The 13,132-nt window shown below is 38.0% G+C and overlaps 1 protein-coding gene across 4 annotated transcripts; it reads left to right on the forward strand.

Moving 5' to 3' along the window:
• The first annotated feature begins 314 nt into the window (after positions 1-314).
• LOC114193223 (sulfate transporter 1.3) lies at positions 315-8,066 on the forward strand. 4 transcript variants are annotated; one of them, XM_028082944.1, is made up of 16 exons: positions 315-607; positions 715-770; positions 2,197-2,328; positions 2,605-2,964; positions 3,084-3,132; positions 3,232-3,439; positions 3,551-3,725; positions 3,821-3,886; positions 3,983-4,096; positions 4,307-4,423; positions 4,516-4,642; positions 5,904-6,190; positions 6,278-6,468; positions 7,329-7,414; positions 7,507-7,583; positions 7,667-8,066. In XM_028082944.1, the coding sequence occupies exons 4-16, from the start codon at positions 2,629-2,631 to the stop codon at positions 7,808-7,810; spliced, it is 1,977 nt and encodes a 658-aa protein (XP_027938745.1). In that variant the 5' UTR covers positions 315-607; positions 715-770; positions 2,197-2,328; positions 2,605-2,628; the 3' UTR covers positions 7,811-8,066. The 4 variants fall into 4 exon arrangements, with proteins under 4 accessions (XP_027938745.1, XP_027938744.1, XP_027938747.1 ...); XM_028082943.1 differs by lacking the exons at positions 315-607; positions 715-770 and adding an exon at positions 1,982-2,082; XM_028082946.1 differs by lacking the exons at positions 315-607; positions 715-770; positions 2,197-2,328 and adding an exon at positions 2,360-2,461.
• The last annotated feature ends 5,066 nt before the right edge of the window (positions 8,067-13,132 follow it).

Raw genomic sequence — 13,132 nt, forward strand, 5'->3', positions numbered from 1 at the left:
GAAGCAGAATGAATGTGATCGTGAAAGCGGCTTCATTCAGCATTTTCCTAGAGTGTTGCACGTGTAGGGCCACCCGCGAAACCCAAAGAAGCATCACCAAACGTACGCAAAACAAAGGAAGACTCTTTTGCACTTTTGACTTTTCAATTATGGTTACCTCCACAGCCTACAAACAAGTGTGTGCCTCTAACTCTGAACTCCACATCGGTTTCTACTTCACCTACGTTCGACATTTATAAACATTAAAAACATCAACAACTTTTCAGATTTCCTCTGTTTTATGCATTAAAACAACCAGCTATTCAAATCTCAATATAATTTTCCCTCGTAAAGATATGGTGTCACATTTCGTGCTCCCTTTTTCTCTCTTCGTTTTTTTAATTTTCGCAACCAAACACGGCCTGGCTGGAGAACAAAAAGGAAAATCCTTTAACGAGATAATGTTCATAGAACCTGGACAGGAATTGGGCTACGTGGTTTCTTTAATTTAAGTGCCACTTTCCATCGACGGTTTTCAAAGTTTCAAAAGAAAAATCGAGTCTTTTGTGAAGACACACGAGAACCATCGATTGTGGAGAATTGAAAACCAAGCTATAACTGTTTCCGGGTACTCTCTCTTTATGTGTAGAGATACATATAAATATATATATCTTTTCCCCTTTTCGTCATTTTTTCTATTTTGTTTTACTTTGTGCTTCGACGAAATTGTGACAGGGTGAGATTGGGATCCTCCACTTTCAATGGCTTGCGTGAGAAGTTTAGAAAGAGAGGTTAGTTTTTGAGTTGGACTTTATTCTTCAAACTCGTTATGATTTTTGAATAGACACTTAGTGGTTCTTGAGGGTTTGAAAAAAGGTCATGTTTTGGTTCTGTCTTGTTCTCATTGAAGGATGTGTCCAATTCCTCTCCGTTGTGTGTATGTGCTTATATAAAGTGAACACTAAAAGTTTAATGTTGTGGCGCCACGTTAACGATTGTGTATCTTACTTCACATTATTATATTGGATGGTAGATTGTGATGATTCTGTTGAACGGTCAAACATGATTCTGCTTGTCATTTTTTTTTTATTATTTCCAATGGCGTTCTGGAACTTCATTAAGGTTTAAGAATTTGATTCCTTTTTATTCTTTCTCTCCAGAATGACATTTGAAAGCATAACCTTGATTATTACTTCTGTGAAGCAACAGTAACAGAAGACATTTGATAATCATGTGTCCATAGATAAACAAATTTTAAAATTTAATGTGTCTTTGGTTAACTTATTTTGTATCTACAGTTTCATGACCTTTTGTTTTTGTTCTCATAGTAATTAGAGCTTGACCTTTTAGGTGGAATTCTGAGGTATCTCCACAAGTTTGATCCTTTGAGCTATAATGAGACTAATTCTTAGTTGGAGACTCTTTATGTTTAACTCAACTTCACAAAACGAGTATGGAAGATGAAATTATGATTTTATTCTTAGTCCAAAACGAGTATGGAAGATGATATTATGATTTTATTTTTAGTCGATGTGAAATTTCTAACACAGTAAAATTCCTCACATTTTTCAACTTAAGTCCTTCCCACATACTCAGCTTGTGTTGTTAATTGAGTCACACGACTCATTTAGTTTTTGGTTGATAAAGGTTTTATATGTAAAAATAAGTTAATTTGAAGATTCTCAATCACACCTATCCCTCATAATAATTTTCACCATCGACTTCCTAAATTCCAAACTGATTTGTCGGATTCTATTAGTTTATATCCCACATGCTGTTGTCCCAATATACCCCACGCTTTCGTTGTGATTAAACCAATATTGATGTTTGACATAGGAAACCAACATAAAGGCTTCTATTTGTATACCTAGTTGTTGAGGACCACATTTCAACTTCTTTCCATTTTTTACCTTTTGGAATCGTTGGTTTTTAAGTAAGCACCAGCCATTGCAAGTTGTCATATAATTTAATAATATTATACTAATTTGTAGTACCTGCTAGTTATACCTTCTCATACTATATATTACTTCTCCTCCATTCTTCTTACGAAACAAACTACTGATTGTTACCTGCGAACCTGAATTAGCATTCATGGATTGTCTGGTTGGAATTTAATATTCTTATGTTTTAGTTTAGTTTCTTTTTCTTAATCATGCATAACACTGACGTGCATTTGATTCTGGTTCACACCTTATTGTGGTACGTTTTATGTTTCAGCTTGACCTTAACTTTTGACTTGAAGTAATATAATCCAAACTAGCTTCACGGCAGTCTTTTTGTTGAAGAAGTCTTTAACTATTCAACCAGTCAACTTCACCATTCTCTCTGCATTCTCACCCTTTAATTCAGGTTGGTTAACATTTTTTAAGTTATTGCTCAGTTAGTGAGGTCACTTTATCATAAGTGCACACCTCAAATCCTATAGAGGACCTTATGTGTCTGATATTCTTTTGGGATGAACACCAGAGCTGCAAGCATCATGGTATGCTTCAGAAACAAAATCTACTAGAATTGAAGTAGCCTTGTACGAGGCTGTCTTGAATTCAACATGAACAATATATTTTTGTTGGGATTCAGTGCTTCGGTTAAACTGTTCCATTACTCAGATATAAAATTTTCTCCCAGTGTTACAGCTGAAAGTCATTGCTGATGTCCTCAATGGGTGGTTCAACTGATGAAAATCTTGAAACAAAAGAGCCACATGCGAGAAGTTTGTCATCTTCAAATGTCCAAGAACCATATGTACACAAGGTTGGAATTCCTCCGCGGCAAAACCTTTTCAGGGAATTCCAATCCACTGTAAAAGAAACATTTTTTGCAGATGATCCACTACGGCCCTTCAAGGATCAAACTAAGTCCCGGAAGCTCATCCTTGGCATTGAAGCCATTTTCCCCATACTTAGCTGGGGGAGAACCTATAATCTCACAAAACTTAGAGGGGATCTTATTGCTGGTCTAACTATTGCAAGTCTCTGCATTCCTCAGGTGAATTTGGCATAATATGGCCATTTTTAGCTTTTGAAGAACAATAGAATGATATATCTTAGCCTACTTCTTAGCCCATTCGGAAGGTTTTGGATTGTAATATTTTCCTTGGAAAACAGGACATTGGATATGCAAAGCTTGCAAATTTAGATCCAGAGTATGGATTATGTAAGACTCATCTCTCATTAACAGCTCAACTTCCCTATGTGTTTACTATTCTTTGGATATTGGATTGAGATTTTGTTTCTTTTCTTATATCTCTTACAGACTCCAGCTTTGTTCCACCACTGATTTATGCTGTCATGGGTAGTTCTCGTGACATTGCAATAGGACCAGTGGCAGTGGTTTCTCTCTTGTTGGGGACTTTACTTCAGAGTGAGATAGATCCTATTGCTAACCCAATAGACTATCGAAGACTTGCTTTTACTGCCACTTTCTTTGCGGGGATTACTCAAGCAACACTTGGGGTTTTAAGGTATGACACTTTCTTCCTAACATGATGTTTGTACATGTGCTAGTGCCACCATCATCCAAATGAAATTCTCTATTGTTAATTCACCTTGGTATTGGTGGATCTTTTGATCAGGTTGGGATTTCTGATTGATTTCCTATCTCATGCTGCAATTGTTGGCTTTATGGGAGGAGCTGCCATCACGATTGCCCTTCAACAGCTTAAGGGCTTCCTTGGGATTAAAAAATTCACAAAGAAAACTGATGTTATCTCTGTGATGTACTCAGTTCTGTCATCAGCCCATCATGGTGTATGCTTTCTCTTTTCCTCTCTAGACCTGCACACAAAAGTTAGTACTGAAGATGCATGTAACACTAAAACTGATCAGTTTCTATGATAATGCAGTGGAATTGGCAAACTATAGTAATTGGAGCTGTTTTTCTGGCTTTTCTTCTGTTTGCCAAGTATATTGTAAGCTCACTAATTCATCTGGCTATATATTCCTGAAAACAGATTATGGAGATCGTAAATTATTTTCTCATTATTTTATGATGATACATGGATCAGGGAAAGAAGAACCCGAGATTCTTCTGGGTGCCAGCAATTGCCCCGTTGATATCTGTTATTCTCTCTACTCTTTTTGTATACTTAACACGTGCAGACAAGCATGGTGTTGCAATTGTAAGTATACATATATACATATATATTACCTTTCTCATGCTAAATATGGTAGATTGTACCTGTGGTCATATGATTAAATGCATTAGCAGAAAACTAAGATAATAATGATTTTATAGCAAGGCAAATGCTAATTCAAAACTGTACTAAGTTGATAGGACTAACTAATTGCAACAGTGGTAAAGCTTTTTTTTTTTCTATTGATGTGTGAAGGTAAAAAAGATAAAGAGTGGCATCAGTCCTTCATCTGTGAAGGAAATTTATTTTACTGGTGATTACCTTGGGAAAGGTTTCAGAATTGGCATCGTGGCTGGCATGATAGCATTGACTGTAAGCAAAATTATCCTCATATGAAGAATACTTTTCCATTTACTTATATGTGTTTTATGTGTTGTTATGAACTCTTTCATTTTTGTTATCAGGAAGCTACAGCAATTGGAAGAACATTTGCTTCCATGAAGGACTATCAATTAGATGGAAACAAAGAAATGGTGGCATTAGGTGCTATGAATGTTGTTGGTTCATTCACTTCCTGTTATGTGGCAACTGGTAAGTTCAAATATATTCTTTGCTGTAAGAAGCATGCATGTGGTCACAGCTAATGAAAGAAATTATAATGCTTTTCTTTTAGCTGATATAAGCATATAATTCGCAATAAAAATGATGAAAAAGAGAGAAGAGAAGTATGATTGTTTGGGAAAATTACACTTTATTCCATGTATTTTACTTATTTCAGAATACCCCTCATTGTTTCTTGCTATCAGTTAGCCCTCTTCAAATTCCGTATAACTGGATAACTAGCTTTTTCTTCATTGTAGTTCTTTTTCTCAACCTAATCCCCCTTCAAAGGTTTAGCTTTCCAAGAGTAAATGTGTAAAAAAGTAACAACTTTTTATGGGATAGGTTGAGAAGGTACTTCTAAGAGAGTACTTTGTTTTTTTGAAAGAATTTAATATGTTTTTTTTTGTAAAATATGTTGTTTGGACAAAAAAAATTTAAGAACAATTTGAAGTTGTAGAAATTTATGAATGTTTTGATTACTTAAAATTGTAAAATGTTAAACACTACCTTCAAATGAACAAAAGAATTTGAAATACTCTTACCTTCAACTCTCTTTTCATTTCCCATACTATTTCTTTTTTCTCTTTTCTTCTTCCCTGAACCAGTCCTCTCTCTCTCTCTCTCTCTCTTTTTTTTTTTTTTTTTTTTTCTCTTTACTTCTTTCTGTTTTTTTAGTACACATCACTCTTCTTAATGTCCATCTAAATAAGAAAGGGTCAAACTTTGTACTTTTAAATTATTAAACATTATATATCTTAACTAGAATATATTTAAAAATTGACTAAATATTTATTTTCATAAAGTTTATTATTAAAATTTCAATCACTCAAGTATATATTTAAAATTAAACTTTCATTTTGTAGAAATTAAATGTCATACAAACTAAGAATGTGAAATTTCATATTTCAAACACTTAAAAATTCTCTGAAATTTCAAAATTCCTCGTTCGAAAGCAGCCTAAAGAAGTGGTGTAACATAAACTGCTGTCTTAATGTTAAAAGTTATCTGAAAAATTAATTTTTTTGACTAGAAAACAAGATTGTAAGGGTTAAGTAACTACACCCAAGAAAAAAGGTTGGTAGGGTTATTTGGGGAAAGGAGAAACTGCAAGGAATGAATAAAGTCTAATTTACTCTAATAATAATTTTATGGTAGTTTGTTTCATAATTAATCATGAAAACAAAATGCATGCACATGGATTCTATGCTAATTTTTCATAGGTTATGGACTAATCTCTTGCTAACTACAGGTTCTTTCTCTCGGTCAGCAGTAAACTACATGGCTGGCTGCGAAACTGCTGTATCTAATATTGTCATGTCTGTTGTTGTGTTCTTAACCTTGCAATTCCTCACACCTCTTTTCGAATACACTCCAAATGCCATTCTTGCTACAATCATTATTTCTGCTGTCATCAACCTTGTGGACTATAAAGCAGCGATTTTGATATGGAAGATTGATAAGTTTGACTTTGTTGCTTGCATGGGAGCATTTTTTGGGGTTGTTTTTGCATCAGTTGAAATAGGACTTTTAATTGCAGTAAGTACTGAGACAAAGTTATCCTATGCTGCATAATGTTAATGTGCTTTCTGATAGGTAATATTAATTTAGATGTTCTTGTGGTAGGTCTCTATATCCTTTGCAAAGATCCTATTACAAGTTACTAGGCCACGAACTGCAATTCTGGGGAAGATCCCTAGGACTACTGTCTACAGAAACATCCAACAATACCCTGAAGCCACAAGAGTTCCTGGTTTACTCATCATCAGAGTTGATTCTGCAATATATTTTTCTAATTCCAACTATGTTAAAGAAAGGTAAAATTGTTCCTTCTTTGTACTTTTCAAGCTATAACTGACTAGAACTGTTATCCAGGCATTTATATTCAACAAAAATTAAAGAATCCATCATGTACAGTTTTTTACTTCTGAATTGTTGTCTTAATAATCTAAAGTGATCAGAGAACTGTTATATTGTTCTGAAAATACCACTGATACTAGATATCTATGGAGCTCGGACATGTCTGATACGTATCGATCGAACACCGACACATGTACAATACTCACACGATACACATATTGGTGAAATGTCAAAGACATTTTCCTGTCTCTGACATGATTTTGATATGACTCCAACACAATGTTAATAACCACAAATCTAATGGTTTTCTAAAAAACTCAAACTTGTAAACTTATTACATAAGTATCTATTATGATTATAGAAATAAGGAACAAATCTTATATAATCACTACTTTTTTGCTTTTTGGATATTAGGTAGATTAGATTCATTTTTGTGTTAGACGATAACATATTTAGATTATTATATTTGACTAATCTTGTTTATAGATGATTTTGACGATGTAAATACATAATGATCTAATATATAGATTTGTGTCCTTGTGTCCTACATTTTGGAGACTACATATATCGAAGTTTCCGTGTCTAGTTTCCGTATCATTGTCCGTGCTACCTATTGTATGAAGTTTCAATGTTGATGTACCAGGAAAATAACACAATCAGTATCAAATATCGAACTATTCTACTGAATTAGATTGTTTCTCTCTTACCATTTACAATATTACTCTTAAATGATGATAACTTCACTGACAACCTATTTCCTTGTTTTGGTAATTTTGAAACCTATTTATTAATCAATGACTAACGTTTTCTCTTGCAGGATATTAAGATGGCTGATGGATGAGGAAGAACAAGTGAAAGTAGACTACCAAACAAGAATCCAATTTTTGATAGTAGAGATGTCACGTGAGTGTCCACAATTTTTTTTTCCTTTGTTACATTTTCCTATAGTAAGTATACAATTTCATATCATTGTTCTCAAACTGTGTCTATTGCAGCTGTCACAGACATAGACACAAGCGGCATCCATGCACTTGAAGAGTTATTTAGAAGTCTTCAGAAAAGAGATGTTCAGGTAATATGAAACCATCTACTCTAACAATTCTAAATGATATCATGTGACAAATATCTTACCAAAGAAAGCACCATTTTGAGCAGCTTGTTCTGGCAAATCCTGGGCCAATAGTAATAGACAAGCTCCACACATCAAATTTTGCGGCTTTGCTTGGTGAAGACAAGATCTTCCTCACTGTTGCAGAGGCTGTTGCATACTGTTCTCCAAAGTTGGCTGAGGAACCTTGAAGAATAACACTTTCAAAATCTGATTTTGCCATCGTTAGGGAAATGAGGGGAAGAAATGAAGTGGGGGATGGTGGAGATCAACCCTGGCTTTCAGCCGAGTTAGCTTTTCAAGAGATGGTCCTACAAAAAGTTGTTACAAATTGCCCTTAAATTTGTGCTAGTTAGTGCTTTTGGGGTCCCTATCCTAAAGAAAAATGATTCATGTGCACAAAGAGCTACATCAACACTTAATATATACTTTCAGAAAGAACAAAAATGATAAGTTTATAAGTTACATGATGTGATAAAAGGAAAGAGATAAAAAGAAAAAAAAAATAAATGTATAATATGTGTAAACAAAATCAAGATGTATTTGTATCATTGCTCCAACCAGCATTAACTCAGGCCTTGGTTTTCACTGGAATCTATATTGTATTATAAAGTTCAGTGTGATACCTTGGAAATGCTCTCATTTTCCATTATGTGTACTGAATGAAAATTACACCTTCAGAAGGAAACCTTTCCATTCCCTCTTCCAAATTTTCTCTTTTTCTTCCGTTTTGTGATTGTAATTCTTGCTGCAGTGAGGTTTGGTTTCAGCTCTAAGCACTTTTAGTGAAAACAGTAGTAACAGTGTAGAAGACAAGATTAATGAAGCAGGTACATTATTTTTCTTTTCTTTTTTCAATGAAAGGTAGATTCGATGTGATTTTATCTTTTCTGTGTTGAACAGGGTCGCAAAATGAGCCACATTCATAATGCAAACATACTTTTTAGGATGTGAATATTATCTGTTAAAAAGTTTCATGACACGCTCCAATAAGAGTTAAGATTTTTTATTAGGGTTAAATAGGGTTTTCCTTTTCAAACTCCTATAAAAAGTTATAATTATAAATTATTTAATCTTTAAACTTATGAAAATTATGTAAAATATCATTTTCAATAAAAGAGATACGAGAATTATAATTTAATGTACTATGAAACTTTATTTGTCATATGAACAATTTTTTACAATAATTTTAAAACAGAAAATATATTTAACTCATGTTTTTTAAACTGACTTGAAGAACCTTTAAATTATATAAAGTAAATTGCGCTACACTACACTCTATTTTTCGGATTAGGCTCATGCTAATTTTGTTATAAACATTAAAATATTACACCAACATCAATTTTAATATTACATATAACTCAAAATTTTGAAAGAATGTTACGCTTTTACTATTATAAGAAAAGGTACAAGGAAAAACAGAAGATAGAAGTGTAAATTAAAATTGTTTTAAGAAGTATTAACGTAATTTAGTTCATTGTATTATTATATGTTCTAGCTAACTTATGCAATAATTTTATAATAACAATAAAGGATTATGTGTAAGGCCCACGAATCTGCCCCTTTTTCTTAAGGCTGCCCCTAACTATTGGGCCTTAGGGTTGACCCAAAGAGGAAAACAGACCTAATCTGTCCCAAACTTTAACTTGTGCTCACTTTTCGTAAAAACAGAACCCTCACCTCCTTAGAGCTGCTGCCGTCTTCCTCCGCTAGGGTTCCACAATATACTCAGCTTCGCGTTCAGCTTGACCCCGTTTTGGCTCACGTAAGTATTCCCAACCCATACTTTTCAATCTTTGGCCCTATTTTCGTGGGCAGTTTTAGAGCTCCGGTATTAGACGCCCTCTGTTCTTTTTTCCAGCTCCGTAATCTTCTCCTAGAGCTGTGGTGCTCCGCTGTTCGATGTTGAGGCCTTAAAACTAGCTTATTCCAGGTTAGGGAAGCTAGAACCCTTCTGTTTGTTGGTGTGGTTGCAGTTGTTTGTGTTTGTTTCGTGATTGGTTGAGTTGTATGTTGCTGTGGATGTATGAGCTAGTTGACATTTTGTTTGGGTATGAGATATGATTGTGGTAGGGAGAAACAATGGCGAGGTTCGACACACTCGCCCAAGCGAGCCTGTCTCGCCTAGGCAAGACTTGCAGGAACAGACCAAAGCTGCACTCGAGCTCTCGCTCAGGCGGAAGCTCTTGTTTTGAGCGAGGTACTATCTCGCTCAGGCGAGAGACGCTCGCCTAAGCGAGGACGCGTGAGAGCCCTGGGCCTGTTGCTCCTGTTTTAGCCTAAGCGAGGAACCTCACGTTTGGGCGAGGGGTTGTCTCGCTCAGGCGAGGAGGGCTCGCCTAAACGAGCCATGCGAAAGCCTCCCCATGCCCCTGTCGCGATCTCGCCTAAGCGAGGGTCCACCGCCTAAGCGAGGACATTCCTCTCTCCTGAGCGAGGACTCCTAGCTTGAGCGAGATCCGCTGCGAGTTGTGTTGTTTCCTTCATTTGGCTAAATGAAATGTTTGATTATGATGTACCCTATATAATGTATGATACCTACAAAATGAAATGCATGAGATAAGCTGTGGTTATTGTACCTTTGGTGGTTTTGTCAGGAAGAGACACCTCCGCCATATCAATCTATCAACCACATCACCCATTCTCATCACAGACGTCGCATGCCCCCCATAACCTTCACAGATGACGATTTTCAAGGCCTTGATCACCAGTAAGATGACCCTATGGTCATCATCGTCGAAATCGAAAACTACGCAGTCAAGAAAGTCCTCATCGACCAAGGCAGCTCCGTCGACATCCTCTATTGGGCTACGTATCAGAAACTCCAACTCCCAACACCGCCATGGTCCTATACAATGAACCGATATACGGATTTTCTGGAGAAAAAGTTTTCACCCGCGGCTACATTGACCTCCATATCGTTTTTCGCGATGGCGCCCAAACCAAAACAATTCATATCCACTTCCTTATCGTCGACGCACCTACATCTTATAATGTCCTCCTCGGCCGCCCTTCACCCAACACTCTTGGCACTGTTGTCTCCACACCTCATCAGGCCATGAAGTTCCCCTCCCCATCTGGCGACATCCTCACCATTCATGGCGACCAACGCCTTGCACGCGAATGCTACATGGCCAGCCTACGCCCACAACTTCCCATCCTTCAAACCAATCATATTGAGCGACCACCCGGCTCTGAGATCGCCTTATCTGGTGACGATCTAGACCCCAGAGTGGGCCGGGATGTCCGCCTCGAACCTGTTGAAGAAACCACCCCCTAGAGCTCCCTAATGGCCGCACAATCAAACTCAGTAATGGGTTAGAACCTGAACAACGTGACATCCTAACACCCACCCTTGTCAGTAACACGAACCTCTTTGCTTGGTCAGCTGCTGACTTACCTGGAGTTGACCCTCACGTGGCATCCCATAAGTTGTCCATTTACAAGGAGGCCCGGTATGTCTCCCAGAAAAAATGCAAACTTGGTGAAGAATGACGCCTCACGGCTAAGGCCGAGGCCGACAAATTACTAAATGCGGGGTTTATCGAAGAAGCCCACTACACCACTTGGCTCTCTAACGTGGTTCTGGTCAAGAAAGCCAATGGCAAGTGGCGGATGTGTGTTGATTACACGGATCTTAACAAAGCCTGTCCTAGGGACGCCTACCCTTACCTAATATTGACTGACTTGTAGACGGCGTAGCCGGTAACAAAGTCCTTCGTTTTCTCGATGCATACTCCGGTTATAACCAAATTTCCATGGCCGTATCCGACATGAACAAAACCGCCTTCATCACAGACCACGCCAACTACTTCTACAAGGTCATGCCATTTGGTCTAAAAAACTCAGGAGCAACCTACCAACGATTGATGGACAAAGTCTTCAGCCATTTAATGGGCAAATGTGTCGAAGTATACGTTGACGACATGGTTGTCAAATCCCCAAGCCATCACCAGCACGCTCAGGACCTATCAGCAGTCTTCTCCGCGTTAAGGCAATACAACCTCCGCCTCAACCCCGACAAATTCGTTTTCGGCGTCGACCGCAGTAAATTCCTTGGATTCATGCTGATCCAGCGCGGCATAGAGGCTAACCCTGAAAAGTGCAACGCGATAATTGAAATGTGAAGCCCCACCAGTGTCAAAGAAGTACAACGCCTCATAGGCCGCCTTACTGCCATTTTCGGCTTCCTTCCCAAACTAGCCGAACAAACCCAACCCATCATTCAGCTGCTCAAAAAATCCGCCAAGTTCACGTGGAATGATGATTGTGAACAAGTATTCTAAAAGCTAAAAACAACCCTCACCTCACCACCCATCCTCCATAAATCGGATCATCAACCCTTATTGGTCTATATTACCGCCACAGATCACACCGTAAGCACTGCGCTGGTTCAAGATGTCGGCGACACCCAACATCCTGTTTACTTCGTCAGCAGAACCCTGCAAAATCCCAAAATCAGGTACCAGATGGTGGAAAAATTAGTCCTATCCCTGGAACATGCAGCCCGCCGCCTACGCTCATATTTCCAAAATCATAACATTATCGTCAAAACCGACTACCCGATCAAGAAGATATTGCAGAAACCAGACCTTGCGGGGCGGATGTTGTCCTGGGCCGTTGAGTTATCCGAATTCAACATCCGCTACGAACCTCACGGCCCCATCAAAGCTCAATGCCTTCTAGACTTTGTCAACGATCTCCAACGAACTCCTGAAAAGGACCAATGGACACTTTATGTTGATGGTTTGTCAAACCCAAAGAGGCAAGTGCCGACATCGTACTAGAAGGACTCAACGATATCCTCATCGAAAAATTGCTTCATTTCGCCTTCAAGACGTCTAACAACCAAGCCGAGTACGAAGCCATCCTCGCCGGGTTATCCTTGGCCCGCGAGGTTGGTGTCAAGTCACTAACGTGCAAAACTGATTCCAAGCTTATCGTAGGTCATTTAAATGACGAGTTCCAGATCAAATACCCTACCCTCCTACAATACTATCACCTGGTCCGAAAAGTCGTCCAGTTCGCCTTCGAACAAGTCTGCATCCAACACATCCCTAGATCCGAAAACGTCAGAGCTGACATATTGTCCAAACTAGCCAGCACCAAGTTAAAAAGCAGCCACCGATCACTATTGCAACAAACGCTATCCGCCCCCTCTATCACAAATACTTGTCATACCCTAACCCAACACCAAGTCGACAATTGGACAACTCCCTACATCCAATACCTCCAAACTGGTAACCCCTCACCCAACGTTGACAGGAGTTGGATAACTAAAGTCGTCAGGTACACGATGATAGGCGATGACCTATACAAACGCGGATACGACCAACCACTTCTCAAATGCATCACTGCAGAACAAGTTCAGTACATCATTAAAGAGTTACATGAAGGCATATTCGGCTATCATTCCCGTGCACGCACCATGACTACCAGAATCCTTCGCGCTGGTTACTTCTAGCCAACCATGGAGGCAGATTACCACGACTTCGTCAAAAAATGCATACCAT

This window comes from Vigna unguiculata, chromosome 8 (genome assembly GCF_004118075.2).
Source record: "Vigna unguiculata cultivar IT97K-499-35 chromosome 8, ASM411807v1, whole genome shotgun sequence".
NCBI lineage: Eukaryota > Viridiplantae > Streptophyta > Magnoliopsida > Fabales > Fabaceae > Vigna > Vigna unguiculata.